Raw genomic sequence first — 27,853 nt, 5'->3', positions numbered from 1 at the left:
GAGACTCCAGGGAATATTCATCAGAATGAGGTCTCACAGAGGTCCTCATTTCAGCACCAGGACCCAGCTCTACCCAACAGCCTACAAACTCCAGTGTTGGAAGCCTACGGCCAAACAGAAAGTAAGACAGGAATACAATCCCACTCATAAAAAAAAAAAAAGAGAGAGAGAGATGGCAAAAAATACATCACAGATGAAGGAGCAAGGTAAAAACCTACAATACCAAATAAATGAACAGGAAATAGGCAATCTACCTGAAAAAGAATTCAGAGTAATGATAATAAAGATGATCCAGAATCTCAGAAATAGAATGGAGGCACAGAATGAGAAAATACAAGAAATTCTTAACAAAGATCTAGAAGAACTAAAGAACAAACAAACAGAGATGAACAACACAATAACTGAAATGAAAAATACATTAGAAGGAATCAATAACAGAATAATGGAGGCTGAAGAAAGAATAAGTGAGCTGGAGACAAAATGCTGGAAATAACTGCCAAGGAGCAGAATAAAGAGAAAAGAATGAAAAGAATTGAAGACAATCTCAGAGACCTCTGGGACAACACTAAATGCACCAATATTCGAATTATAGGGGTCCCAGAAGAAGAAAAGAAAAAGAAACGGTCTAAGAAGATATGTGAAGAGATTACAGTCCAAAACTTCCCTAACATGGGAAAGGAAAGAGTCATCTAAGTTGAGGAAGCACAGAGAGTCCCATATAGGATAAACCTTAGGAGGAACACACAAAGGTACATATTAATCAAATTAACAAAAATTAAATTCAAAGAAAAAGTATTAAAAGCAGGAAGGGAAAAACAAAAAATAACATACAAAGGAATCCCCATAAGGTTATCAGTTGATTTTTCAGCAGAAACTCTGCAGGCCAGAAGGGAGTAGCAAGGTATACTTAAAGTGTTAAAGAGAAAAACCTACAAACAAGATTATTCTACCCAGCAAGGATTTCATTCAGATTTGATGGAGAAATCAAAAGCTTTTCAGACAAGCAAAAGCTAAGAGAATTCAGCACCATCAAACCAGCTTTACAACAAATGCTAAAGAAACTTCTCTAGGTGGGAAACACATGAGTAGAAAAAGACTCACAAAAACAAGCCCAAAACAATTAAGAAAATGGTAATAGGAACATACACATCGATAATAACCTTGAACATAAATGGATTAAGTGTGCCAACCAAGAGACACAGACTGGCTGAATGGATAGAAAAACAAGGCCCATATATATGCTGTCTACAAGAGACCCACTTCAGATGTAGGGACACATACAGACTCAAAGTGAAGGGATGGAAAAAGATATTCCATGCAAATGGAAATCAAAAGAAAGCTGGAGTAGCAATACTCATATCAGATAAAATAGACTTTAAAATAAAGACTGTTACAAGAGCTAAGGAAGGACACTACATATGATCAAGGGATCAATCCAAGAAGAAGATATAAAAATTATAAATGTTTATGCACCCAACATAGGAGCACCTCAATTCATAAGGCAAATGCTAACAACCATGAAAGGCAAAATCGACAGTAACACAATAATAATAGGAGACTTTAACACCCCACTTTCACCAATGGACAGATCATCCAAAATGAAAATAAATAAGGAAACACAAGCTTTAAATGACACAATAAGCCAGATAGATTTAACTGGTATTTATAGAACATTCCACCCAAAAGTGGCAGGATACACTTTCTTCTCAAGTGCACACAGAACATTCTCCAGGATAGATCACATCATGGGTCACAAATCAAGCCTCAGAATATTTAATAAAATTGAAATCATATGAAGCATCTTTTCTGACAACAATGCTATAAGATTGGAAATCAATTACAGGAAAAAAACTGTAAAAAACACAAATACATGGAGGCTAAACAGTGCACTACTAAATAACGAAGAGATCACTGAAGAAATCAAAGAAGAAAAAAAAATACAAAGGAACAAATGACAGTGAAAAGATGATCCAAAACCTATGGGGCACAGCTAAAGCAGTTCTAAGAGGGAAGTTTATAGCAATTCAATCTCACCTCAAGAAACAAGAAAAATCTCAAATAAACAATCTAACCGTACACTTAAAACAATGAGAGAAAGAAGAACAAAGAAAACCCAAAATCAGTAGAAGGAAAGAAATCATAAAGATCAGAGCAGAAATAAATGAAATAGAAACGAAGAAAACAACAGCAAAGATCAATAAAACTAAAATCTGGTCCTTTGAGAAGACAAACAAAATTGATAAACCCTTAGCCAGACTCATCAAGAAAAAAAGGGAGAGGATGCAAATCAATAAAATTAGAAATGAAAAAGGAGAAACACAACTGACACCGCAGAAATACAAAGTATTATAAGAGACTACTACAAACAACTATATGCCAATAAAATGGACAACCATGAAGAAATGGACAAATTCTTCGAAAGGTACAATTTTCCAAGACAGAACCAGGAAGAATTAGAAAATATAAACAGAAATATCACAAGTAATGAAATTGAAACCATAATTAAAACTCTTTCAACAAACAAAAGTCCAGGACCAGACAGATAGAATTCACTTCACAGGCGAATTCTATCAAACATTTAGAGAAGAGCTAACACCCGTCCTTCTCAAACTCTTCCAAAAAGTTGTAGAAGGAGAAACACTCCCAAATTCATTCTATGAAGCCACCATTACCCTGATACCAAAACCAGAAAAAGATATCACAAAATAAGAAAATTATAGACCAATATCACTGATGAACATAGATGCAAAAATCCTGAACAGAGTACTAGCAAACAGAATCCAACAACACATTAAAAACATCATACACCATGATCAAGTGGGATTTATCCCAGGGATACAAGGATTCTTCAATATATGCAAATCAATCAATGTGATACACCACATTAACAAATTAAGGAATAAAAACCATATGATCATCTCAACAGATGGAGGAAAAGCTTTTGACAAAATTCAACACCCATTTATGATAAAAACTCTCCAGAAAGTGGGCATAGAGGGAACCTACCTCAACATAATAAAGGCCATATATGTCAAACCCACAGCAAGCATCATACTAAATGGTGAAAAACGGAAAGCATTTCCACTAAGATCAGGAACAAGACAAGGATGTCCACTCTCGCCACTCTTATTCAACATAGTTTTAGAAGTCCTAGCCACGGCATTCAGAGAAGAAAAAGAAATAAAAAGAATACAAATTGGAAAAGAAGTAAAACTGTCACTTTTTGCAGATGACATAATACTATACATAGAAAATCCTGAAGATGCCACCAGAAAACTACTAGAACTAATCAGTGAATTTGGTAAGGTTGCAGGATACAAATTAATGCACAGAAATCTCTGGCATTCCTATACATCAACAATGAAAAATCAGGAAGAGAAATTAAGGAAATAATCCCATTTACCATCGCAGTAAAAAGAATAAAATACCTAGGAATAAACCTGCCTAAGGAAGCAAAAGACTAGTACTCAGAAAACTATAAAACACTGATAAAAGAAATCAAAGATGACATAAACAGATGGAGAAATATGCCACGTTCTTGGATTGGAAGAATCAACATTGTGAAAATGACTATACTACCCAAAGCAATCTACAGATTCAATGCAATTCTTATCAAACTACCAATGGCATTCTTCACAGAATTAGAACAAAAATTTTTACAATTTGTATGGAAACACAAAAGTCCCCGACTAGCCGAAGCAATCTTGAGGAAGAAAAAGGTAGTTGGAAGAATCAGGCTCCCTGACTTCAAACTATACCACAAAGCTACAGTAATCAAGACAGTATGGCACTGGCACAAAAACAGAAATATAGATCAATGGTACAGGATAGAAAGTCCAGAGATAAACCCAAACACATATGATCACCTAATTTACAACAAAGAAGGCAAGAACATACAATGGAGAAAAGACAGTCTCTTCAATGAGTGGTGCTGGGAAAACTGGACAGCTACATGTAAAAAAATGAAATTAGAACACTACATAACACCACACACAAAAATAAACTCCAAATGAATTAAAGACCTAGATGTAAGACCAGGCACTATAAAACTCTTAAAGGAAAATATAGGGAAAACACTCTTTGATATAAACTACAGCAAGATCGTTTTTGACCCACCTCCTAGAGTAACGGAAATAAAAGCAAAAATAAACAAATGGGAGTTAATTAAACTTAAAAGCTTTTGCACATCAAAGGAAACCATAAACAAGACAAAAAGACAACCCTCAGAACAGGAGAAAATATTTGCAAATGAAACAACAGGCAAAGGATTCATCTCAAAAATATACAAACAGCTCATGGAGCTCAATATCAAAAAACCCCCAAATAATCCAATTAAAAAATGGGTGGAAGACCTAAATAGACATTTCACTAAGGAAGACATACAAATAGCCAAGAGGCACATGAAAAGATGCTCAACATCACTAATTATTAGAGAAATGCAAATCAAAAATCAAAACAATGAGATATCACCTCATACCAGTCAGAATGGCCATTATCAAAAAATCTAGAAATAATAAATGCTGGAAAGCGTATGATGAAAAGGGAACCCTCCTGCACTATTGGTGGGAATGTAAATTGATACAGCCACTATGGAGAACAGTGTGGAGGTTCTTTAAGAAACTAAAAATAACTACCATATGACCAAGCAATACCACTACTGGACATATACCTGAGAAAACCATAATTCAAAAAGAGACATGTACCACAATGTTCATTGCAGCACTATTTACAATAGCCAGGACATGGAAGCAACCTAAATGTCCATCAACAGATGAATGGCTAAAGAAGATGTGGCACATATATACAATGGAATATTACTCAGCCATAAAAAGGAAACAAAATTGAGTTATTTGTAGTGAGGTGGATGGACCTAGAGTCTGTCATACAGAGTGAAGTAAGTCAGAAAGAAAAAAACAAATACCGTATGCTAACACATATATATGGAATCTTAAAAAAAAAAGTACTGATGAACCTAGTTGCAGGGCAGGAATAAAGATGTAGACATAGAGAATGGCCTTGAGGACACAGGTAGGAGGGGGAATCTGGGGTGAACTGAGAGTAGCATTGACATATATACACTACTGAATGTAAAATAGTTAGTTAGTGGGAAGCAGCAGCATAGCACAGGGAGATCAGCTTGGTGCTTTACGATGACCTAAAGGGGTGGGATAGGGATGATGGGAGGGAGGCTCAAGAGGGAGGGGACATGGGGACATATGTATGCATATGTCTGATTCACCTTGGTGTACAACAGAAACTAACACAGTATTGTGAAGCAATTATATTCCTATAAAGATCTATTTAAAAAAAAAACACACAATGAGACACCACCACCTTATACCCATTAAGATGGCTCTTATCAAAAAAAAACAAAAAACAAAACAAAAAAAAACACGGAAAACAACAAGTGTTGGTGAGGATGTAGAAAAATTTGAACCCTTGTGCATCGCTGGTGAGAATGGAAAATGGTGCAGCCACCATGGAAAATATGGTGGTTCCTTAAAAAATTAAACATAGAATTTCCATTTAATCCAGCAATTCCACTTCTATGTATATACACAAAAGAAGTGAAAGCACAGACTCAAACAGATATTTGAACACTAATGTTCACAGCAGCATTATTCACACTAGTGAAAAGTGGAAGTAACTCAAGTGTTTATAAAGAGATGAATGGATAAACAAAAAGTAGAATATACATACGATGGAATGTTATGCAGCCTTAGAAAGGAATGAAATTCTGACACTTAGCACAACATGTCTTGAAGACATCATGCTAAGTGAAATAGACCAGACACAAAAGGACAATATATATTGTATGAATGCACTTATATGAGGTACCCAGAGTAGTCAAATTCATAGAGACAGAAAGACTAAAATTTTCCAGGGGTTAGGGGTAGGCGGTAATAGGAAATTATTGTTTTATGGGTATAAAGTTTCAGTTTGGGATGATGAGACAGTTCTGGAGATGAATAATGGTGATGGTTGCACAACAATGTGAAAGTACTTAATGCCACTAATATGTACAGTTAAAATGGGTAAAATTTTATGCTGTGTATATTTTACCACAATTAAAAATATAAAATTTTTAAAATTATTTGTTGAAAGATTTGAATGAATGCTTTTTCCTTTTTGTTTCAATTGCCAGGAATTTTAATATTAAATGAAATAATTATGACTATGATTCCTTCTTTTCATAATTGTGATTTTCTATTTTGATGATCATTCTAGACAGATAACTCATTATAGATCTTTTTGGTAAGCAGGCATGACTATAGATTTTTAGAATATGAATAACAAACAAAGGGAAAAGAAGCCATTTTGTTTTCAACCCAGTGGAAAACTCCTGCTTTGGAATTCTACAGGTCTTTGTTCACACCTTCATTATGTCACTTCATGCATCTCATGGTAATTTGTTCCTTTTTCTGTTTTTCTCAATAGTCTATATGCTGAAGGCAGGCTACGTCTTAGTCAATCCTATGTCACCCAAGTTTAGCAAATTTACTGGCATCATCAATAATTAATTAAGGAATGTGTCTTATCCTGAGATACAAGGATTCTAATTCAGAATGTTGGCTGAGAGAATAATTTGGTGGCACAGCAATTGAGGGAGATTGCTGATTAATTTCAACATTTTCCAAAAACTAAGAGGTGAGTTTAACTGCAAGGAAAAGGGGAGCAGACCTGGGGTCAGGGATTTGAAGAGCATACATGCCATGTCTTTAAAGTAATCCTTACTTTCTGTGCCATCTGCTTCTACTTGCTCTTCTCTGGGCTTCTGTTTAAATTTCATGTTTCTGAAGTGCAGGATGGCTCCAGTGAGTTTGTAGGATCCGTACTTCTCATCAGGAAGAAAGCCCAAAATGTCCATGGCTTGCTGTAAAAAGAGAAGCAGATGGCCAAGTCTTCAGTTGCCTAATGGCTGCAGTAAGCACCTCACCCCCGCTGTGTGTCACACCTCCCTCCACTCAGTGGGCTGTGGGCTGCCAGGAGACAGATCACCACAGCCCCGAAGTGAAGTGTGACAGCTCTGCTCAAAGCAATGCAAATTGGCCCTGTTGGTGCTTGGTCACCCACAGTCTGCTTATCCCTTTAAAAGAGAATTAGGAAGTCTTATGACTTGACTTGTTTAATTTCCAGTAGTTTTAGAACTTTCCTCGGCTGCCCTGACCCCCTCCTCTCCTTTCCAATAATCTATCATTAACTGGCTATATGAGCTAAATTATTTTGCCTTTCATGGTTATGGAAGAAAGTAGCACCATATCTGATAGGTTGCTTATTTCTGGGATCCCATATGTTCTCCCAGCTTTATTCCAGATGCATTTTAAAGACTGGCAAAAGGAAGTATTTAAGAAAAGAAAAACCATGTCACCAAAGAACAGCATCCTAGGAAGCCACCGCACATGGTAAGAAGTGTGTTCTCACACACTCCAGGAGGATAGAAATCGGTACAATCTTTCTAGTGTTTAATTTAGAATATGTATCAAGAGACTATAAAAAATTCATAATCCTACCTAGTAATTTCACTTTTAGGAATCTAGCATACGGTGACTCTGATATATAGAAAAAGCACTCACCTACGAAGACATTCACCACAGTAGGAAAAAAAAAAAAACCACAACCTTGAGTCTAACAGTAGGAGAATGATTAAATAAACTATAGAATTAATGTCTGATAAAATATTAAGTATCCATTTAAGTGTTTATTAAGTTTGTAATAACATTAACAATGCTTAAGAATAATCAAAAAAGCAAAGTATATATCACATAACATATGCAGTATGATTATAATCTTTGATTTAAAAAAAACCACCAAAACAACTATGTAACAACAATCCCAAAATAGAAAAAAATAAAGACTAAATACAGTGGTTGTCACTGAGTTGAAGCATCTTCCTACTTTTCCATATGTACCGAAGTCACTATATTTACAAAATAAATAAGTATAAAACTTTGGACAGAAGCCGTCCTGGAGGGGCTCCTTCCACTCTCCACCCCCAGGGGAAGGAAGGTCACTTCTCCAGGACCCTTTGGAAGAGAGGAGATCTATGATGCTTTCTTTCATTTCTCATTGTCATTACCATACTTTGATAACTAACAAGCCTTACATCTGTGGCCAGCAATTCTTCAGCATCATCTGAGCTCTCCAGAGCAACGGCTCCATGGAGCAAAAGTGAAAGTCAGAGGGATTTTCAGACACAAGGAGCATATCTGCAGTGGGAAAACCATCAGTTAAACAGCTTAAAGAAATCCACAAGGCTTTAGAAAATAAGTGACCAATATTCACAGTTTACTCTTATGGCTTACAGCATACTTGTAAACAAGCCAAAATAAAATCCATAGTCTACACCCAAACCTCTGCAATCAATTTCTGCCCTCTATTAACTTGTCAGTCATGTGTTAATGCCTCCCAAGAGAAGACTAGGCAGGCCAAATCTGAAAGCAGATTCAATTGCAGCAGCTTGAATTGGTGTGCAAAAAAAACAGATACTGCATGTTGGCAAAACTTTGAAAACAGGAATTTGGCCTAGATACATGGTTGAGGGTCAGAGGACGAAAAGTGTTTTGTAAATTATAACAGGCCTGAGCTTCAAAAGCTAGCAAGCAGGCCGACCCTGGGGTCAGCACCCAGGGAACATCATCCTGTCACATCACCCAGGGAACAGCACCCAGGGAACATCATCCTGTCACAGCACCCAGGGAACATCATCCTGTCATCCTGTCACATCACGTCCTCCCTATTAGGAGGCTGAGTCTGTCTTTCAAGGGATCCGTAAATCAGCTACTGTGTTCAGTGCTGCACCTCTGATATGTCTAAGACTCCTCACATGATTCACTTAGTCAGGAAGCATAATGCAAGCTGAAGCCAAGGCAAGCTGTCAGCAGCACATCTGCCACCGACGTGGCCAAATCACATTAACCTCTTAAAGCCTGACACTCGCTCCCAGTGAAGTTTTTTGAGCCAATCTGAGTTTTGTTTAGCACTCAATGAAGTGAGGCTCTATTATCCTGAACCCCAAATCTCAGAAACAAAGAAATTGGGCTACGTGAATGTTCATAGCAGCTCTATTTGGAAACAACCCAGATGTCCATCAGTAATTAACAGAACATTGTCTAGCCACACAATGGATTATTATTACTTAGCAAACAAACGAATGAACTATGAATATGTGCTACAACATGGAAGGATCTCAAAATAATTATGCTGAGTGAAATAAGCCAGAAAAAGAAGAGTATATACTGCGTGATTCCATCTTACAAAATTCTAGAAATGCAATCTAATCTATAGATTGCAGAGACCATATTAGTGACAGAAAACATATTAGTGGTTGTCTAGAGACTGGGTTAGAAGAGGAGGGCTTGAGGGTGTGAGGATGGGCAGGAGGGAGGGATTACAAGAGATAACGAGAAAACTTTTGAATGGATACCTACATTATTTTGATTGTGGTGATGGTTTCACTTCATAGATACACATGTCAATACTTACACTTAGGTCAATAATACTTTGATAAAGCTATTTGATAAAAGTAATTGGGCTAGCCCAAAAGAAATCAGGCTGAATGCAAGGACAATATATAACTTAAATAGAAATATAATTCATAATAATTTTTTTAAGTATTTACTTCAATGGTGATTCAAATGTCCCTGAAATGTTACTACTTCTCAGGAATCTCCTTATATTCTTCCTTATACTTCACTTCATATTAACAAATATTTGTTTGAGATCCAATAATATGCCAGGCATTATTGTAAGTTTTAGGGATACATCAGTGAAAAAAAATCCCATTCCTGCCCTCATAAAGCTTATATTCCAACAGGAGGAGACAGAAGTAAAAAAATAATAATAATGAGTAAAATATATGACATGTAAGATAGTAATTGCTATGGAGATAAATAAAAGCAGGGAAAGGGAGTAAAATGTGTTGGAGATGCAGAGTTGCAGTTTTTAATAGGGTGATCAGGGAAGGCCTCCACAAGTCAAGTTTGAGTTATGGGAGAGAATCATGGATAAGTAGGGAAAGAATGTTCCAGAAAGAAAAAAGCCAATGCAAAGGCCCTGGGGTGGAAGGTTGCCTGGGATTTTGAGTTGCTACAGTTGGTCAAAGAAGGGGTAGATCATGAGGCCAGAGAGGCATCAAGAGTGCCTCACAGGCTATGTTGAGGATTTGGGCATTTCTGCTCTATGTGAGATATGAAGCCATTACAGGTTTTTGAGCAGAGGAGTGACATGATCTGATTTTTTTTTTTTAATTTACTATGGCTGCTGGTTAAAGACAGAGGGACAGGGTGGGAGCAGGGATACCAGGAAAGGGTTAATTCAGGAGGGAGATGGTGGTACTTGACTGGGAGAATAACAACAGACATGGTGAGAAGTAGCCAGAGCTTGGGTTTTGAAAGTAGAGTCAATAGGATTTGCTGATGGAACAAATGAGAATAATGTGGGAGAAAGGCTGATCAAGGATAACTCCAAAGGTTTGTGCCCAGGCAGGTGGAAGGATGGAGATGACTTCAGCCTACCTGGGAAACACTGTGGTAGGAGCAGGTCTTGCGGGGTGGAGTTTAGGAACTAGGCTGTAGGGATATGAAGTTTGAGATGCCTATTCAACATCCAAGTGGAGACATAAAAGAGTCAGTTAGCTATCAGTCTGAAATACTAAAGAAATGTCTGGACTCATGATCCAACTTTGCAAGTCATCAGATAGAAATGATCTTTAAAGCGGTCAGCCTAGATGATCTATCACCACAAGATAGAGCCAAGGACTGAGCCCCAGGGTACTCTGAAGTCATGAACTGGATGAAAGAGAGAAACCTGCAAAGCTATGCCCAGAGATTTAGGAGAGAAACAAGGGAGGGTGGTCTACTAGAAGCCAAGGTGGGGAGATTTTCAAGGAAGAGGGAGTCAGCAGGGGTATCAAATACTGTCCCGACTGTATACTGTCAATAATCTCTCTATATATTCTTTTGCAAGGTTCATTCATGACTTTACTGATGACTCTCAAATCTACATTTATTTTCTGAGCTCCAGACCTAGTCTCCAACTTCCCATTGGACATTTCAATGTGGATGGCCATAGGTAGCTTAAACCCAACATTACCACAACCAGATGGATGATGTTTTCCTTATCTTCCCTGAAGGTATTCCTCTTCTGTGGTTCCTTATGCCAGTGAATGTCACCACCACACCCAGGCCAGATATCTGGGTGTGACAATGTCCTGTCCCTTCACCTCCTTCACAGCTCAGATACAGACATCATCTCCATTTCTTTCAAATCAAACCATTTGTTTAATCTTTTTTCTCTACCATAGGTATATGCTATGGGAGGATGTAAGGATACAAAACTAAAATAGTCCTTTCCCTCGAGGAGGCTGGAGGAACCACACACCTAAACAGGAAACACTGCCGTGTGTCTTTAGGGGGTGGGGCATGTTTCAGTGGCTGACTCGTTAAAAAAAAAAATTTACTTTCCAAGATTGCTTTGCCATGAATTACCTGTTAGATCATTCTAGATCAACCTTTCATAGAATTTTCATTTTACTCTCATGCTTATTATGTCATTTTTGATCATTTTCATCCTGGTCATGATGATCAAATGTGCTATATCTGACATTATTTTCTGCATGTTAAATATAGGAAAATGGAAGGCTAGAAAGGCTCACTACTTGCCCAGGGCCAAATTAATGATAAAACGGACATTATTTTCTGCATGTTAAATATAGGAAAATGGAAGGCTAGAAAGGCTCACTACTTGCCCAGGGCCAAATTAATGATAAAACCGACATTATTTTCTGCATGTTAAATATAGGAAAATGGAAGGCTAGAAAGGCTCACTACTTGCCCAGGGTCAAATTAATGATAAAACGAACTTAGAACACAATCTCTAGTGTTTCTGTTAGACTACGCCACTCACAACTGAAACCTGTATGAGTAAACATGACGGGATTCCATTTCCTCCTTTGTCATAGACAGAAGCAGGGTCTTACTTCTGTGCAAGCTCAACATCTGACAAACACAGAGGGAGACAGAGCAGGGGGCAAGAACGCCACATGCCCAAGGACTAGAGGACCAGGTGGAGGGAAAGAGCCAAGATTCAGGAGGGGGCTGGTAAGAAGACAGAATGGTGAGCCCAAGTGCTATATATGCATTTCTCCCTCAGCCCCTCCCCGCTTCCAGATGCCTCATTTCTGGACGTCCCTCAGCACACGCGATAGACTTTCCTGCCATCCCCTTACAACCAGAAACATGGCTGCCGCAATGGTAACCATTCACTGGAGCAGCTGCCCTCAGCATGAAGTGGGGGCTTCAGAGAATGCTGAGGCCAGAAGCATGACTGTTTGAGGAACTCTGAAAGGCCTTTAGATCAAACATCTCCCCTGCCCTGGGTCTTATCAAAACTTATTTTCAAGGAACAGTAAATTTTAATTGGTTTGAGGCTTGAGGTTATCTCAGAGGAGTATCATGTAAACGGGGATTCCTTTATTTAGTTAATTTCTTTCTACCGCGGGAAATGGCCTTAAGAGAATAAGAAAAAGAACTAAATGCATTTTTATGAGACACTATTAGAGTCAGAGAGACTGTCTAGGCCAGTAAGGGCCCACACGGAAGATTGTTGACCAGGCTGGGGCACCTGGAGGATGGGAGGAGGCAGGGGGGGACAGGGAGTGTGTCATGAAGGATGGGGGTAGGGCAGAAAGAGAAGGGGTGAGGGGATGCTAAAGGTAAAAGTCAACTGCTTCACAATTCCAAAAAGTGCAGGTGTCAACCGTTATATAGGTTCATTTCTAGGGCCCACTCTCCAGTAGGAGATGCAGAGAACCCATTAAGGGTGAGTGTTTTATCATTCAAGGCTTTGTTTCAGACACAGACCTACTAGAGAATGGACTTAGGGATATGGGGAGGGGGAAGGGTGAGCTGTGACAGAGCGAGGGAGAGGCATGGACATATATACATAACCAGGCGTGGGGTAGGTAGCTAGTGGGAAATAGCTGCATAGCACAGGGAGATCAGCTCAGTGCTTTGTGACAGCCTGGAGGGGTGGGTTGGGGAGGGTGGGAGGGAGGGAGACGTGGGAGGAAAGAGATATGGGAACGTATGTATATGTATGGCTGATTCACTTTGTTATAAAGCAGAAACTAACACACAGTTGTAAAGCAATTATACTCCAATAAAGATGTTAAAAAAAAAAAAAGGCTTTGTTTCATGTCATCCTGACTTAAATTTTACTTTCTGAATGGCTGAATGTTCTCCAGGACTGTGCTCACTATGAAAAGGAGTGAAGCTGACACTGAGCCAAAAATAAACAGTTTAGGATCTCACAAATGAAGTTCTGTAGCTAGTGCCTCTATGCCACATTACCCGTCATTACCTGTTCCTCAGTGGTGCCGTGTACAGCTGAAGAGGTTGTGCACTGCCCAACTCCAGAGAGAATCATTCACATAGTCTATGGTTTGAATTGCATTCTCTCGAGTTGGGAAGCACACAGTCTGCACAACCATACACACATCTTATGCCGCTTAATAACCAGTGGGGAGAAAGTGAGTAAAGATATGAGACTAATTCAAGAGAGACCTAATGGGTAAAGAGGATAAACTGAATATGCTCCAGAATAGGAGGTCCAGATGCTGACCACTTCCTTCCCCAGAGGCATTCAGGGCACCAGTAGACATTCTCAGGCACACCTCTTGGCAACCACCACTGTGTATTACTGTCACTTTATGGAGTGAGTTCTCAGGGCATTAGGCAAAGTGTCAAGGATTCTAAGAGTCAAGGACTTGTTTCCTGACCTCCTCTCCTGAAGTTTACACACCACTTGAATAGCAAGAGTGAGCACGATAAATAAACATAAAGAAAAAAATCAAATAAAAGAAGAGAAAAAGGAAGATATATGCCAGACCAAGATATACAGATGATGTTGAGAACTAAAGGATTTCAAGGAGCCTTATCTGAAGGGACTGGGGAAGTGGGTTCTAGCTGTACCTGGAACAAGACTCAGCCTTAACTGAAAGGAAAGGGGAGATGAGATCTTCCAGGCCAGGTAGAGGCTAAATGAGGACTGGCTCTGGGGTGACACATCACTCCATTTCCTTGGCTCCTTGAGTGGGTGGCCAGCCTCTGCTGTCATTTTTCACACCCGATTCGTTTGTCATGCACAAATACTCCTATTTTTGGAAATTTGGACACAGTCCTCATACTGCTTAGCTGTGCCCTCTTGTGTCACTCCTCAGGACACTCTAAAGCTCTTCTTTGGCAGCCATGAATAGAGTTTAAAATTTTTAAATACCCCAAGAATGACAATTGGTGTCATAAACAAATGAACTGACAATACCCAATTTTCACCACCAGATGTCAGCCTTTATACACTAATCAATTTCAGCAGCCCACAGACGGAACAAAGTACATGAATTCATGATAAGCATGAATTTTCCATAGCAGCCCAGAGTCTTCAGATGGTTCTGAGTAAACAGAGATGCTCCAAAATATCTTGCAGTCGCTGCTGGCACTCACATTGGACCCTATGTGTCAGATACCCTGCACAGCATAGAAATGAGTGTCAAGAATGTTAGATTTGGCAGGGCTAGTCAAAGGAAGACCAAAACAAAAAAGAAAACAAAAACAACCTGTTCCAGAGCTATGTAGAGAGAAGGTGGGAAAGAGAGTACATGCTGCTTTCGTATCACCAACTGCACCCGTGGCAAAAATAACTGTCCAGTTTGTAGAGCTTTCTCCTTTTGGAGAGAAGAGTTTGGAGTTGAAGACCATGTAGTCAAAACGCTGCTGGATTTATACCATACGTCATCTAAGCATAATGGGCTGTGGGGGATTCTTCCCCATCAATTTGCTCACCTGGATCTCCAATCTCATCCCACAGTCACTCCTGTGGGAGTACTGTTGTCCTCAGTGACAGATGCAATACCTTTGAAATCCAATCAGCTTGTCAATCTCCCCTTCCAATGACTTTCCATAGCACTTGAGATGTAAACTCTCATCATAACCTGCAAGGTGCTGCTTGGTCTGACCCAGCCTATCTGCCCGTACATTACCCCCTCCACCCCTCCATTCTGCCCCTGACGATGGCCATTGTTCTATTCCAAGAATAAACCAAACACATTCCTGCGTCAGGGCCTTTGCACTCACTGTTACTTCCTCCTGGAAATTTCTTCCTAGAAATCTTTGCCTACTTGTCCCTTACTCATTTAGGTATCTGGAAAAACCTTGCCTTCTTCTTCCCCCCCACCCCCCTCGCCAAGAAGCTTTCAGGATCTTAGTTCCTTAGTTCCCTGACCAGGGATCAAACCCCGGGCCCCTGCAGTAGGAACATCAAGTCCTAACCACTGGACAGCCAGGGGATTCCCAAAACATTGCCTTCTTAGAGAGGTCTTATCTGACTCTTCCATCTAAAATATAACCTCCTGGGGAGTTCCCTGGTGGCCTAGTGGCTAGGATTCCAGGCTTTCACTGCCGTGTCGCCTGGGTTCAATCCCTGGCCAGGGAACCGAGATCCTACAAGCTGTGTGGTGCAGCCAAAAAAATAAAAATAAAATAAAATAAAATAGCAAAGGAAACATAAACAAGACGAAAAGACAACCCTCAGAATGGGAGAAGATATTTGCAAATGAAGCAACTGACAAAGGATTAATCTCCAAAATTTACAAGCAGCTCATGCAGCTCAATATCAAAAAAACAAACAACCCAATATAAAAATGGGCAGAAGACCTAAATAGATATTTCTCCAAAGAAGACATACAGATTGCCAGCAAACATATGAAAGAATGGTCAACATCACTAATCATTAGAGAAATGCAAATCAAAACCACAATGAGGTATCACCTCACACCAGTCAGAATGGCCATCATCAAAACATCTACAAACAGTAAATGCTGGAGAGGGTGTGGAGAAAAGGGAATCCTCTTGCACTGTTGGTGGGAATGTAAATTGATACAGCCACTATGGAGAACAGTGTGGAGGTTCCTTATAAAACTAAAAATAGAACTACCATATGACCCAGCAATCCCACTACTGGGCATATACTCTGAGAAATCCATAATTCAAAAAGAGTCATGTACGACAATGTTCACTGCATCTCTATTTACAATAGCCAGGATATGGAAGCAACCTAAGTGTCTATTGACAGATGAATGGATAAAGAAGATGTGGCACATATATGCAATGGAATATTACTCAGCCATAAAAAGAAATGAAATTGAGTTATTTGTAGTGAGGTGGGTGGACTTAGAGTCTGTTATACAGAGTGAAGTAAGTCAGAAAGAGAAAAACAAATACCGTATGCTAACACATATATATGAAATCTAAAAAAAAATTTTAAATGGTTCTAAAGAACCTAGGGGCAGGACAGGAATAAAGATTCAGACATAGAGAATGGACTTGAGGATACGGGGAAGGGGAAGGGGAAGCTGGGACGAAGTGAGACAGTGGCATGAACATATATATACTACCAAATGTAAAATAGATAGCTAGTCGGAAGCAGCCGCATAGCACAGGGAGATCAGCTCGGTGCTTTGTGACCACCTAGTGGGGTGGGAGGGAGGGAGACGCAAGAGGGAAGAGATATGGGAACATATGTATATGTATAGCTGATTCACTTTGTTATAAAGCAGAAACTAACACACCATTGTAAAGCAATTATACTCCAATAAAGATGTTAAAAAAATAAAATAAAATAACATCATCCAAACCCCATTTCACTGCATCTCCTCACCCACTTTATTTTTCTCTATAGACCTACCATTCTCTGGAATTATATGTTTCTTTGTTTACTTGTTTGTTACCGTCTTCCATACTAGAATGTAAGCTCACGGGGGCAGGGACCTGTGGGTCTTGTTTACTTCTCTATCCTCCATGCTTAAAAAGCAGTGTATACACAGCAGCCCCACAATAAATATTTGTTGAGTGAATACAGGAAATTCGTTCTCTTACCCTACAAGTTGCTTTTCCATTTCTGTTCATGGCACTTCTTTTATCCCAGTCAAATTACCAAACCTGGGAGTATTTTTGACTCAACACTTTCCCTCATTTCTACATTTTATCATTGCCTAGACTTTTCTATTCTTCCATGAGTCCATCCCCTTGCCCTCTATTCCCACAGACAGTGCCTTAGACAACTGTCTTGTCATCTTATCCTGGGACTATTGCAATCACTTCCCTCAGTATTTCTGCCTCCAGTCTATCCTGCCCATCACACCAGCCTAACTGCCACTGCCCTCAACAAATCACGACCTCCTATTACCCCATCCCGCCCCACAAAACACAGGAACACATACACATACACACACTCACACACACACATGCACACAACACCCTCCCAACTTCCTGAGTTCAGACCCCATCAGAATAAAATCTCTACTATTCCTCTATGAAAATCCTTTCCTCCAGTTCATCTGGTCTCTCTGTTCCCTGATCTTGCCTTACCTTTTCCTGACATTGTGTACACTGTTCCTCTTACCGGAAATACCCTCCACACATTACTCTGGTTACATCCCCTTCCCATTCTCCATATCCCAACCCAAGTCCTCCTTTCTTTACAAAACTCCCATTAACCACTAAACACTATGGTGATGTCTCCCACCTCTGGCCTCTTGTCTATAGCACCCACTTAAATGATTAGTGGTTTTAATCATTTAAGTCTTTAAAATTTTCTAGTGCTTTTTACACACACCCACACCCACACACACACACGCACAAGCATGTGTGCAGACATGCATACACACACATTCATTTACCTCTGCTGGGCATCCTACCCACCTCCAAATACTACCAAATTGAAACAAAGTGTTACCATTTACTCTCTACCCATGTAAAATTACAGAACACTGGTTCTATAACTGGTTCAATTTCTTAAGTTTTAGGATGAACAAACTGAGTCCTAAAGAGGCTAGGAGACATTAAACAGCACTTTTCCAGTTCCAGTAATCTGACTATTGTCTCTTGTTTTAGAATGAACTTCAGCTCCAGAATAATACACTTACCATGAAGTTCTTTTTTCCCAGACAGAATTTGATAGAATATATGGTAGTTCCTCTCTCCAGGCTGCTGGAAAACAACCCGGGATTTTTCAAGCAAATCTGCATGATGAGACATGAGTAAAGATTCAAACGTAGGTGTAGAAGAAAAGTAATTAGACAGTGCTATGGCTACTTACAGATGTCGATGTCTGCAGATGACAGCTTGCCTCTGGCACAAAAGTGCATCCCGATGAACTGGCCCTGGGTGGACACAGAACACAGTCTCCTATTGAAACATTCCAAGCAGTTGCAATGGCTTCATTACACACATCACTCCCAAAGTGACTACTTGCCCCAAAGTTAAAAAAATGCAACACGGGTCTGTGATGGCACCAATTAATGTCGAGAGGCAGCTGGAGTGTCATCAGGACGAGCAGTGGTCCTGGAGTCTAGCCTCAGACCTGCTCATTGCTGGCTGTGTCTTCTGTTTCTCTTCTTCTTATTATTTTTTTTATTGAAGTGCAGTTGATTTAAAATGTACTAGTTCAGGTATACAGCAAAGTGATTCAGTTATACATACATATGTGTGTGTGTGTGTGTGTGTGTGTGTGTGTGTGTGTATTCTTTTTCAGATTCTTTTCCATTACAGCTCACTACAAGACACTGAGTATAGTCCCCTGTGCTATACAGTAGGTCCCCATTCATTATCTATTTTATATATAGTTATGCGTATATATCAACCCCAAACTCCTAATTTATCCCCTCCTCCTTGGCTGTTCATTCTTGCGTGCATTATAGAATCTCTCTGGGCCTCAGTGTTCTTATCTAAAAGTGAGAAAAATAATATCTGCTTGGCGTATTATTCCATTTATTAAACAGACATTCGTTGAGCATCTGCTATGATCCAGAAAACCTGCTAGGCACTGGAGATACCACATTAGAAAAGTAGGTGTGTTCATGGCTCTTCTAGATTCTAGGTGTACGCAGCTAATGTAACAGCTCTAATGTAGGAACATTTGGTGTGTTTTGAAATCAAAAGAAAAGGCAGTTGTGCAGGAGTGTAGCAAGTAAGAGAAAAGGGGGCAGAAAATGGAGTCTGAGGCAGGCCTGTCAATGAAAAGCCATAAGATAGGATCTAGTGGGGCAGAGAGTCTGCCCAGAAGTGACAGAGCCCAGGTGCATCAAGACGCAGCCAAGGAGGCAGTCCAGGGGGTTAGAGCCCGCAGGACGAGGATGTTAGTACAGAGGGGAAGGCAGACTGGTAGACGTATACCCATGCAAGGAAGGAATCAGACCAGGACTGCAGCCAGGCAAGAGAAGGAGAGTGGCCAATACAAGGTGATTAAGCCATTAAGTTAAAAAATGCAGGGCTTCCCTGGTGGCGCAGTGGTTGAGAGTCCGCCTGCCGATGCAGGGGACACGGGTTCGTGCCCCGGTCCGGGAGGATCCCACATGCCGCGGAGCGGCTGGGCCCGTGAGCCATGGCAGCTGAGCCTGCGCGTCTGGAGCCTGTGCTCCACAACGGGAGAGGCCATAGCAGTGAGAGGCCCGCGTACCGAAAAAAAAAAAAAAAATGCAGGCTACTGGGAGTCACACACACAAACATACACATGTATATATATACACATATACATACACATATGTGTACCTTTATGCATATGTACATTTACATATAAATATGTGTATTGTCAACTGAAAAAAATGCACAACCTAAAAGTTGAGAATTATGTTTATTCGGTGGACGTTCTGAGGACTTAAGCCCAGAAGACAGCCTCTCAGGTAGCTCTGAGGGACTGCTCCACAGAGGTAAGGGAGGTCCCTGGATATATAGGAGTTTTTGCAACAGAAACCAGGTAGTCAGAACATCAAAAGATTACTGCTAATTAAAGAAAATCAGACATCTCAAGTTAATGAATTTAGTGCTTTTCGATGTATGGGAAGATGCAAGAGTCTGTTTCATTGAAATTGCCCCTTTGATATGCACCTTAACTATCTAGGGCCAATATCTTGCTTTTCTCCAACCTGAATCCCCTCAGGGTGCACAGTGGTGGGGTAGGGGGTGACTACAGTGGCTGATGGCTTGATGGCTGCAACATCCTTTTTTACTGATATGACAGGTGACATTCTTTGTGCATAGTATACATACAGAGTATTAATCGAAAGAATTTAACCTGCATTTCTTGATTTTCTGAACCTTCTTTCCTTCTCCCTTCTTTCCTTCCTTCTTTCCATTCATCCATTTTGTTTACTTTGCTTTTCTACTTCTTTATTCCCTTCTATCCTTCCAACTTTTTTCTTGTTCTTTTTCAGTTGCTTTCTTTCCTTATTTACGTTTCTTTCTACTTATTGTTCTTTTCTTTCTTCCTTTTCTTTTACCCTCTTCCCTTTCCTTTATCTTCCTTTTTTCCCTCCCTCTCTTCCATCTTTCCTTTTGCACTCTCGGTTTTTTTCTTTTCAGCTTTCTTTCTTTCATATTTAAGCGGAAACTCCCTCCACATTCTAACAAATCCCCAATCTAGCAGTTGTTTTATTGCCCAGTATTAGTACCCACTATGCAGCCGGACATAGCAAGCAGATGTAAGTGTAGTCAGGGCAGCTCTAAGGCTTTGGAGGGAAACCAGCCAAATCAGCAGGAGGCTGTTATGTAATTACGCCTAGAGTCAAACAGGAAGCCTTCTGCAAATGTCCTTGTAAATTATATCGTGGCTCCCTGCCACTCATTCTTGGCATAAAACGGATTAGTGAAGCTTGAGTTTGAAATCCAAATCTTTCTTCTATCAAGGGACTGCTAGTTATCAAAAGCTACTTTAAAAAGTGCTTTCTCCCCGTGCCCCTCCAAAAAATCCTCAGTGAAAAATATGCAGGGGCAAGGGGGCCATAGGCAAGAGTAGAAACAATAATTGTAGTAAGTGAATTTGGAGGTACTTCCTAAAATGACTTATTACAAGGAGTAAGGAAATTATGAAGGAGAAAATATTTACAGATCTGTAAAATGTACTAAAATATAAAACATTATTAGAATTTGCTGAATGAGCTTCCCTACTGGGAGTATAAAGGAATTTGACACTATTAAGATAAATATTTTCTTCCTGAAATTGACCAAACCGCAGAAGCTTCTCAAGCACATATTTCTATGTATTTTTAATTGTCTTAATGATGAAGCTGGCGGACTTCCTTGAGGAATCTAACAATTTTATGAACATTAATCAATAACCTTCTTTGATGTTTTAAAAATTTTTTTGGATCTGTGTGCTCAGGCATGAGTTTTACCGTTTGCTAAAAACTAAAGACTCTGATATATTGCTCAATCATGTTACTTACAAAGCGAGAGGAGTTGTCATTTCTCAGGGTTTTGGCATTTCCAAATGCTTCCAAGACAGGATTCACTCATTTGATTTGATTTTGTAGAGTCCCCTGGGATACAGGTAAGAGAAATACAGCTGATGAAACTTTTCCCAGAATTCTGTAATATGGCAAGTCCTCCATACCCAGGTCAAACCTCATTCTTGTTTTGGTAACCAATAGACAAAAACTACTTCCAAATTTGGTGATGAAAGGTTATTTTGGAATGGTAACTCAAAAATAGATGGATGAGGGCTTCCCTGGTGGCACAGTGGTTGAGAGTCCGCCTACCGATGCAGGGGACACGGGTTCGTGCCCCGGTCCGGGAAGATCCCACATGCCGCGGAGCGGCTGGACCCATGAGCCATGGCCGCTGAGCCTGCGCGTCCGGAGCCTGTGCTCCACAACGGGAGAGGCCATAGCAGTGAGAGGCCCGCGTACCACAAAAAAAAGAAAAAAAAAAAAAGGATGGATGAAAGATTGACAATATATGATGCCCCATGACTATATGTGGGAGTTCATTTACTTGCAATGCTTCTCTTTTGGTTGGCATTGACCTGAGTAGGAAAAGAAAACTGGTATTTTACCAAAGTAAACAACAACAACAAATACCATAGCCTATTTCCAAACTTCATTCCATATATTCCCCCTCATTGCTAATCTGCCTCTCTTCCCATTCAATCCTCACACCTGGAAATTTATCCAAAAATAATACAGCAGATGCGGCATTATTAAATTACATTTTTGCTTGCTATTATTCCTAAGTAACCTAGAGGTTCATACCAAGCAGTGACTTGAAATGGTATTATTGGTCTTGAATTTGAATCATATTGGCTCAGGCTGATGGGCCAAAGCAGGTCACCTACACTGAGAAAGTCCTAATGACCACTTAGCACCTAAACTGCAACATAGCTTTGTTTTTTTCCAGTCAGCCTCAAAGATACATTTTATGGGGGGCATTTTATAGTATGTGGTATTTAAGAATTTATAGATTTACAAATACTATATTCCTTCTATGTATTATGGGTCTACTGTCCTTTAAAGAAATAAAAGGGCTATATAAGCAAACTTTTTCACAGAACTTTTATGTATTACGTATTGTGTTATGTATTATCACAGGGCTCAATGGTTAGACCAAACAAACAAATGCACACAAAACAACCTAAAATGTACACACAAATGAAGTAATATCTAGTGAATAATAGAATCCAGTGATACCTAGAGAAATCGATCAAATTCAGGAATGTGGCGGTTGGAAAAGAAACTTTCCATGGTGTGGAAATTGGACTAGATTACTATTTTGATACACTTCTTATCTTGCAAATACAGCAGGAAACATCTAGGATCATACGGAAAAAGCAAAGCAGCAATGCCAGACATAGATGAGAGGCTCCAACAGCTCAGTAACTCATTGATTTTGAGTTTTGCTCAGCATTATCTAATCTTATTTTACATACCAACTCTCATGGTCTAGGTATCCTCAGATTATTACCATCAACCTGTTAATGGAGCTAAACAAAGTAAGCTAAAGCAAAAATTACCAAGGATTAAAATAATTAGAGGAAGAGAGAAGGTAAAGTTTTCAGAACGTAGAATGTGATTGCAGTTGAGTGTACATCCATTAGGCATTTGGGATTTGGTCCAGAAGCTAGGGGTAAAGGAAGCAGAGTTCTTTCTATTGGTACATATTTGAGGGATTCTGACAGCTCACAGCAGCTAAAGAAATACCACAAAGAAGATATTTCAATATTAAGAAATATCAAGAGTGGCCATTCAAGGCATTGGTAACCCTAGTTTTGGGGGAAGGTGGTTTGGATCTTAAGTAGCTAATTCTCAGAGGGTCCAAACAACAAAGATCAGGCCAGTAAATGCCCCTTGAAGCAGATCTGAAACAAATTCTGTAATTTAATGTTTTCGGATTATTGGTTCAGAGTACTTGATGATCCTCCCAAGAGGCAAAGGAAAAATGGGGAAAATGACTTTTCTATAATTTTTTAATTGTTCTGTGGTGCGGTTTCCTCCTTTCTCCCCATAAGTGATCGGGGCAGAGCCTCCATGATTAGCAGATAGGGCCACCCACCTTTTCTGCCAAGATTTATAAACACTTACTGGCTTTTCTTCGGATTCACCCGTGGTTGCTATGGTGGCAAAGTACTGGATAATATGACACAGTTCAATGACACAGCTAACTGGTTGAGATTATAAATGCAATGAAAGATAAATAATTTGAACCATATAAACTAAGGCAAGAGGGAAAGTTTTATAGAAAAGTGGAACTTAAGAGGGAACTTGAAGGAGATGCAGACATTTAGTTGTTTGGGAGAAGGAAAAGGACATCTCAGGCTGGAAAAACATCATGAGCAAAAATCTGGAGTAGGGAAAGATCAAAGACTTTATAAAAATAAGAAGACTGTTCCTCATGGTCCTGTTAACAAAAAGCTGTAGAGTATCTTTGCTAATTAGAGATAGGTCTCCTCACCACCAACTGTTCAAGAGATTGTCACATATGAAGGCTACCATCATATGGCCAGGTCCCTCGGAAGAGAACCTACCAAACATTCTACCAGGAAGTTGAGCTTTAGATTTCCCTTTTACCTTTGATAATCAGCTAACTTTGTAATGTGGAGAGAACACAATGGTGAATTTACAGCCTCTCACCCAAAGCATCATAGGATCAAGGCCTGCCTTTATCTGCCTGAAACTCCAGAAAATAGTCTATCCTCTGCAAAGGGCTGAATTTTAACTACCCTTCTAGCTCTAAGATTCTGAGACCTATTATTTTTCTGGGGATGGCTGAAGCCAATGGACAGCCCAACACACGTGACAGCATCCTCACTGCATAGAAAGAGCAAGAATTTGAGCATTTGACTGCTTCTAGAGTCCCAGCCTCTCCCCTCAACCACCAGGCTGACAGTTCACCTGGCCAGCCAATGCTCTGCCTATCAAAATTAACATACAATATGGTATCAGTGAATCCTTTCCATCTTTCTTCTTCACTCCCTTTTCTTGTCCCTCTAAGCTTCACCATCTTTTAGTTCCCACTACTTAATGTACCTTGACCTGCCCCATTCTGGTTGCTCACAACAGCAAGTTATCTATTCTGTGGTCATACCCACTGGACTTTCAGTCTTTCCGCCCAGTTAGCCAGACCAGAGAACTTTGAAAATGATTATTTGGACAGGGAGCTCTCTTCATCAAGAAAATGATTAAGACCAGCATGTGTACCGCAGGTTCCAAAGGATCTTCTAAAATGTGAGGCAGCCTAGCTGGCACCATATTTGGCTAATCACTGACTAAAGTGTTATGACAATTTCCTATCTTACTCTTGCCTAGAATGTATTCGGTACCTAAAGAACAACAATTCAAAGGCAGTGAATTTATGTTTCATAGCCAGTGAAATGTAGGTGTCTGCTTCGATTGAAACACTCACTGCTGGCCAAAAAGAAAAAGCAAGGCAAACACTTCACGTGAAGAGTACAGACTGATTCTTTCGATCTACAAAAGAAAGGAAAATGTCAGATCATTCTTCTATCAGAGCTGCCATGTATTGGCACGAACTTATTCAAAATTTCCTTGGTTGCAGTTTGAAGTCAGACACAAGAAGGATTTGCTCTGTATACAGTTAGAAAAAATACCATTTCAATGGTACAAAGTAAAATAGATTTTCTCTTGACTCTATGTAGGCCAGTCATAAGATCATACAAATTCTATCACTCTCTCCTTGCTCCAAATACAAACGGTAAATGACGAATGGTTGACATATCGCTATTTTAAGCCTTTTATTAAGCCTGGTGTAATAATAGCGACAGAATAACCTCTTTGTGCCAGACATTCTAGCAGGTACTTTTTGTAATAAAAGCTGACATCTACAGGGGGCTCACTCTGGGCCAGACACTGGGCTGAGCACTTTCAAGGCATTATCTCACTTAATTTGATATGCAAGCTAATCGTCCCCATAACCCTAGGAGGTAGGCCCTATTTTGCTCACGTTTTATCCAGAAGGAAGCGGAGGCTTCAAGTGATTAGGCAACTATAAAGGCCATGCTCCGCTCCCAATGCCTACCTGCCTCTTAGTGACACGGAGAAAAAGGAGATCAGATATTTTTACCCTTCATTTTGTAGGGCAGCCACTTACTGTGAAGCATATCTTGAAAGGTATTATTGGCCACAGCGAAGATGTGAGGGGGAGCCTCTGATCACCTCTTCCCTTTGTAGATGGCTGCCACTGCTCTGTGTTACTGGAAGCCACTTTTGAGGCTCACACAGGAGAGACCCGAATATATCTGACAGAAGATCAGAAAAGATTTCCAAAAACAGGTTAGGAATACTTCCAGATTTGTCAGCTCTTTCAATGTCAGGTAACATTTGCTCGAATATTTACTTATAAAGGAACTGAAAGAAAGAGAGCTTTTGGATTCTTGCACAGTAGGGACTTCTGATAGGAAGAGACAGAACCAGGTTAGAGTAACAAGGGGGCCTGTGATTACCTCTCCCCTGGGAGATCTGTCAACCACTAACTTGTCTGACACACACACACACACGCACACGCACACACACACACAACTTTTGAAGACAAGGAGGAGGCTGACAGAAGCCTTGTTGATTTTGGTAACCCGCTCTCAGGCATTTGAGGCCCAAAGGGAACCTGTGCCTCAGCAAGATTAGGAACCTGATGCTTAAGGCACTGGGGTAATAGCTCATGTGGGTCACTCAAACCGTGGTGGCTGGACTGTGGCTCCCCAAAAGATATGTACACGTCTTAATCTCCAGAACCTGTGAACGGGATCTTATTTGGAAAAAGGATCTTTGCACGTGTAATTAAGGTAAGGACCTCAGGATGATATCTGGATGGGCCTTAAATCCAACAGCTAATCACCGTATAAGAGACACACAGAGGAGAAGGTGATGTGGAGATGGAGGCAAAGATTGGAGTGACGCGGCCACAGGGAATATGCCAAAAGCTACTGGAAACCGGCACAGGTAAGGAATGATTTTCCCTAGAGGTTCCAGAGGGAGTGTGACTGCTGAGTTTATTTGATCTTGGACTCCGGCCTCTAGAACTGTGACAGAATAAGTTTCTATTGTTTTAAGCCACCCTGTTTGCGGTAATTTTGTTATAGCATCTTAGGGAAACAAAGACAGTCACACCGTAAAACAGAGTGCCCAGGAGCAAGCTGGCTGCATGGCAAGGCTGCTAGAGCAATGGGTCCCAAATGCCATCATCTTTGCCTCATCTGCTCAGTGCAGCTCCTGCTGAATAGATTCTGAGTGAATTAAAGAAGCTGAGCAACCAATCATCACCTACTTAATGATGATGAAAAAAAATTATTCCATTTATTGAGCACTAACTAGGTAACAGGCACTGAACTACATGCTTTACATTCTTTTATTTATCCTCCAAGCTACCATGGAGAGACAGACATTATTATCCCACTTTACAGATAAGGTGACTTCGAGAAGAAAACTACTAGTGAGAAACAGAGGTGGCATTTGGACACGGGTCTATCATGCTCCAAGCCTCATGCCTTTACTTTAGGATGAAAACCTGTGGGAAGGGATATGAATACTGAGCAAATAAAATTGGGGAAACGCTAAGATAATGTCCCTTCCTGGTGGGCATTTCTCAAGGATTATTCTCATATGAGTATGCTTAAATTCAATATCTTTTTCACCCAAAAGAGGGCTGGGACATCGCCAATGTGATGCCAGCATTCTGTTTCAGTAGTGAAGCGTATACACGTACATAGATCATCCAATGGTTATAGCGCCTCTTCAGGGCATGCAGCACAGATGTTTCATTGAGGTGAGTCAGCATTGCCATGTCTTCAATCATTTCAAACTCTGGGGGATTCATCTGCTGGATTTCGTCCTCCTTGACACTCAGACTCTGCAGAGAGGAGAAAAATATAAGATATATTCCCCTATTTCTTCTATGCTCATTCATTTTTGCCATGCATTGGGAAGAATTTTCAAGGAGTTAAGAAAAAGGTGCCTCATTAGAGGATGGAGCCAGAGGAAGTTAAACCAACCTGTTTTTCCCAAGAATTCCTCCGACTCATGTTCTCTCCTTGCCCGAAGATAAAGTTTTTTAAAAGTGGTTTTGTTGAACCAAAATTTTCTAAATTGCAGTGCCCTGATCCTGTGGCTCCTCAGACTGAGATTGCCCCTGAGAGAACACACATTATATTGCTCATGATCTAGCCTGATCTAACCTCCCCTCGGCTCTGATTCTATTTTTCTCTCCTTTCGTTACCAACTTTAAGTATTACTCTCCACCCACTGGCTTTATTGCCTTTGTTAATGTTACAAAGACCAAAGGTGATTGGAAGTGTAGTCACTTCTAACAGCAGGAGGAGGAAGCCTGGAGCCAGGGAGACGCTGGCCCCAGAGTGGGGCTGGGGGGAATGGGACCTCCATTAGATGGTGAAAGGTCAAGCAGAACAAAGCCACCCACCTTTAGACTCCTCTTTCTATATCATTAACTTGTTGCTTTCATGTTCTTCTTCCTATGATTTCTTTCATAGTTGTAACCACATTATATTCACAGATCATCATAAA

General features: G+C 40.2%; 1 protein-coding gene across 1 annotated transcript in view; it reads right to left on the bottom strand.

The window, feature by feature from the left end:
- The window catches only part of MYH15 (myosin heavy chain 15), a 172,509-nt gene that overhangs the window by 138,992 nt on the left and 5,664 nt on the right, over positions 1-27,853 (bottom strand). The window contains 11 exon segments of the mRNA XM_073804646.1: positions 6,736-6,874; positions 8,105-8,160; positions 8,163-8,207; positions 17,978-18,073; positions 18,151-18,214; positions 21,275-21,367; positions 23,405-23,484; positions 24,350-24,372; positions 24,763-24,790; positions 25,431-25,578; positions 27,039-27,182. Coding sequence (XP_073660747.1) covers positions 6,736-6,874; positions 8,105-8,160; positions 8,163-8,207; positions 17,978-18,073; positions 18,151-18,214; positions 21,275-21,367; positions 23,405-23,484; positions 24,350-24,372; positions 24,763-24,790; positions 25,431-25,578; positions 27,039-27,182 — 916 coding nt within the window.

The sequence above is a fragment of the Tursiops truncatus genome, chromosome 4, assembly GCF_011762595.2.
Source record: "Tursiops truncatus isolate mTurTru1 chromosome 4, mTurTru1.mat.Y, whole genome shotgun sequence".
Taxonomy (NCBI): Eukaryota; Metazoa; Chordata; class Mammalia; order Artiodactyla; family Delphinidae; genus Tursiops; species Tursiops truncatus.
The sequence above is the reverse complement of the archived record's forward strand: the minus strand, read 5'-3'. Positions and strand labels throughout refer to the sequence as shown.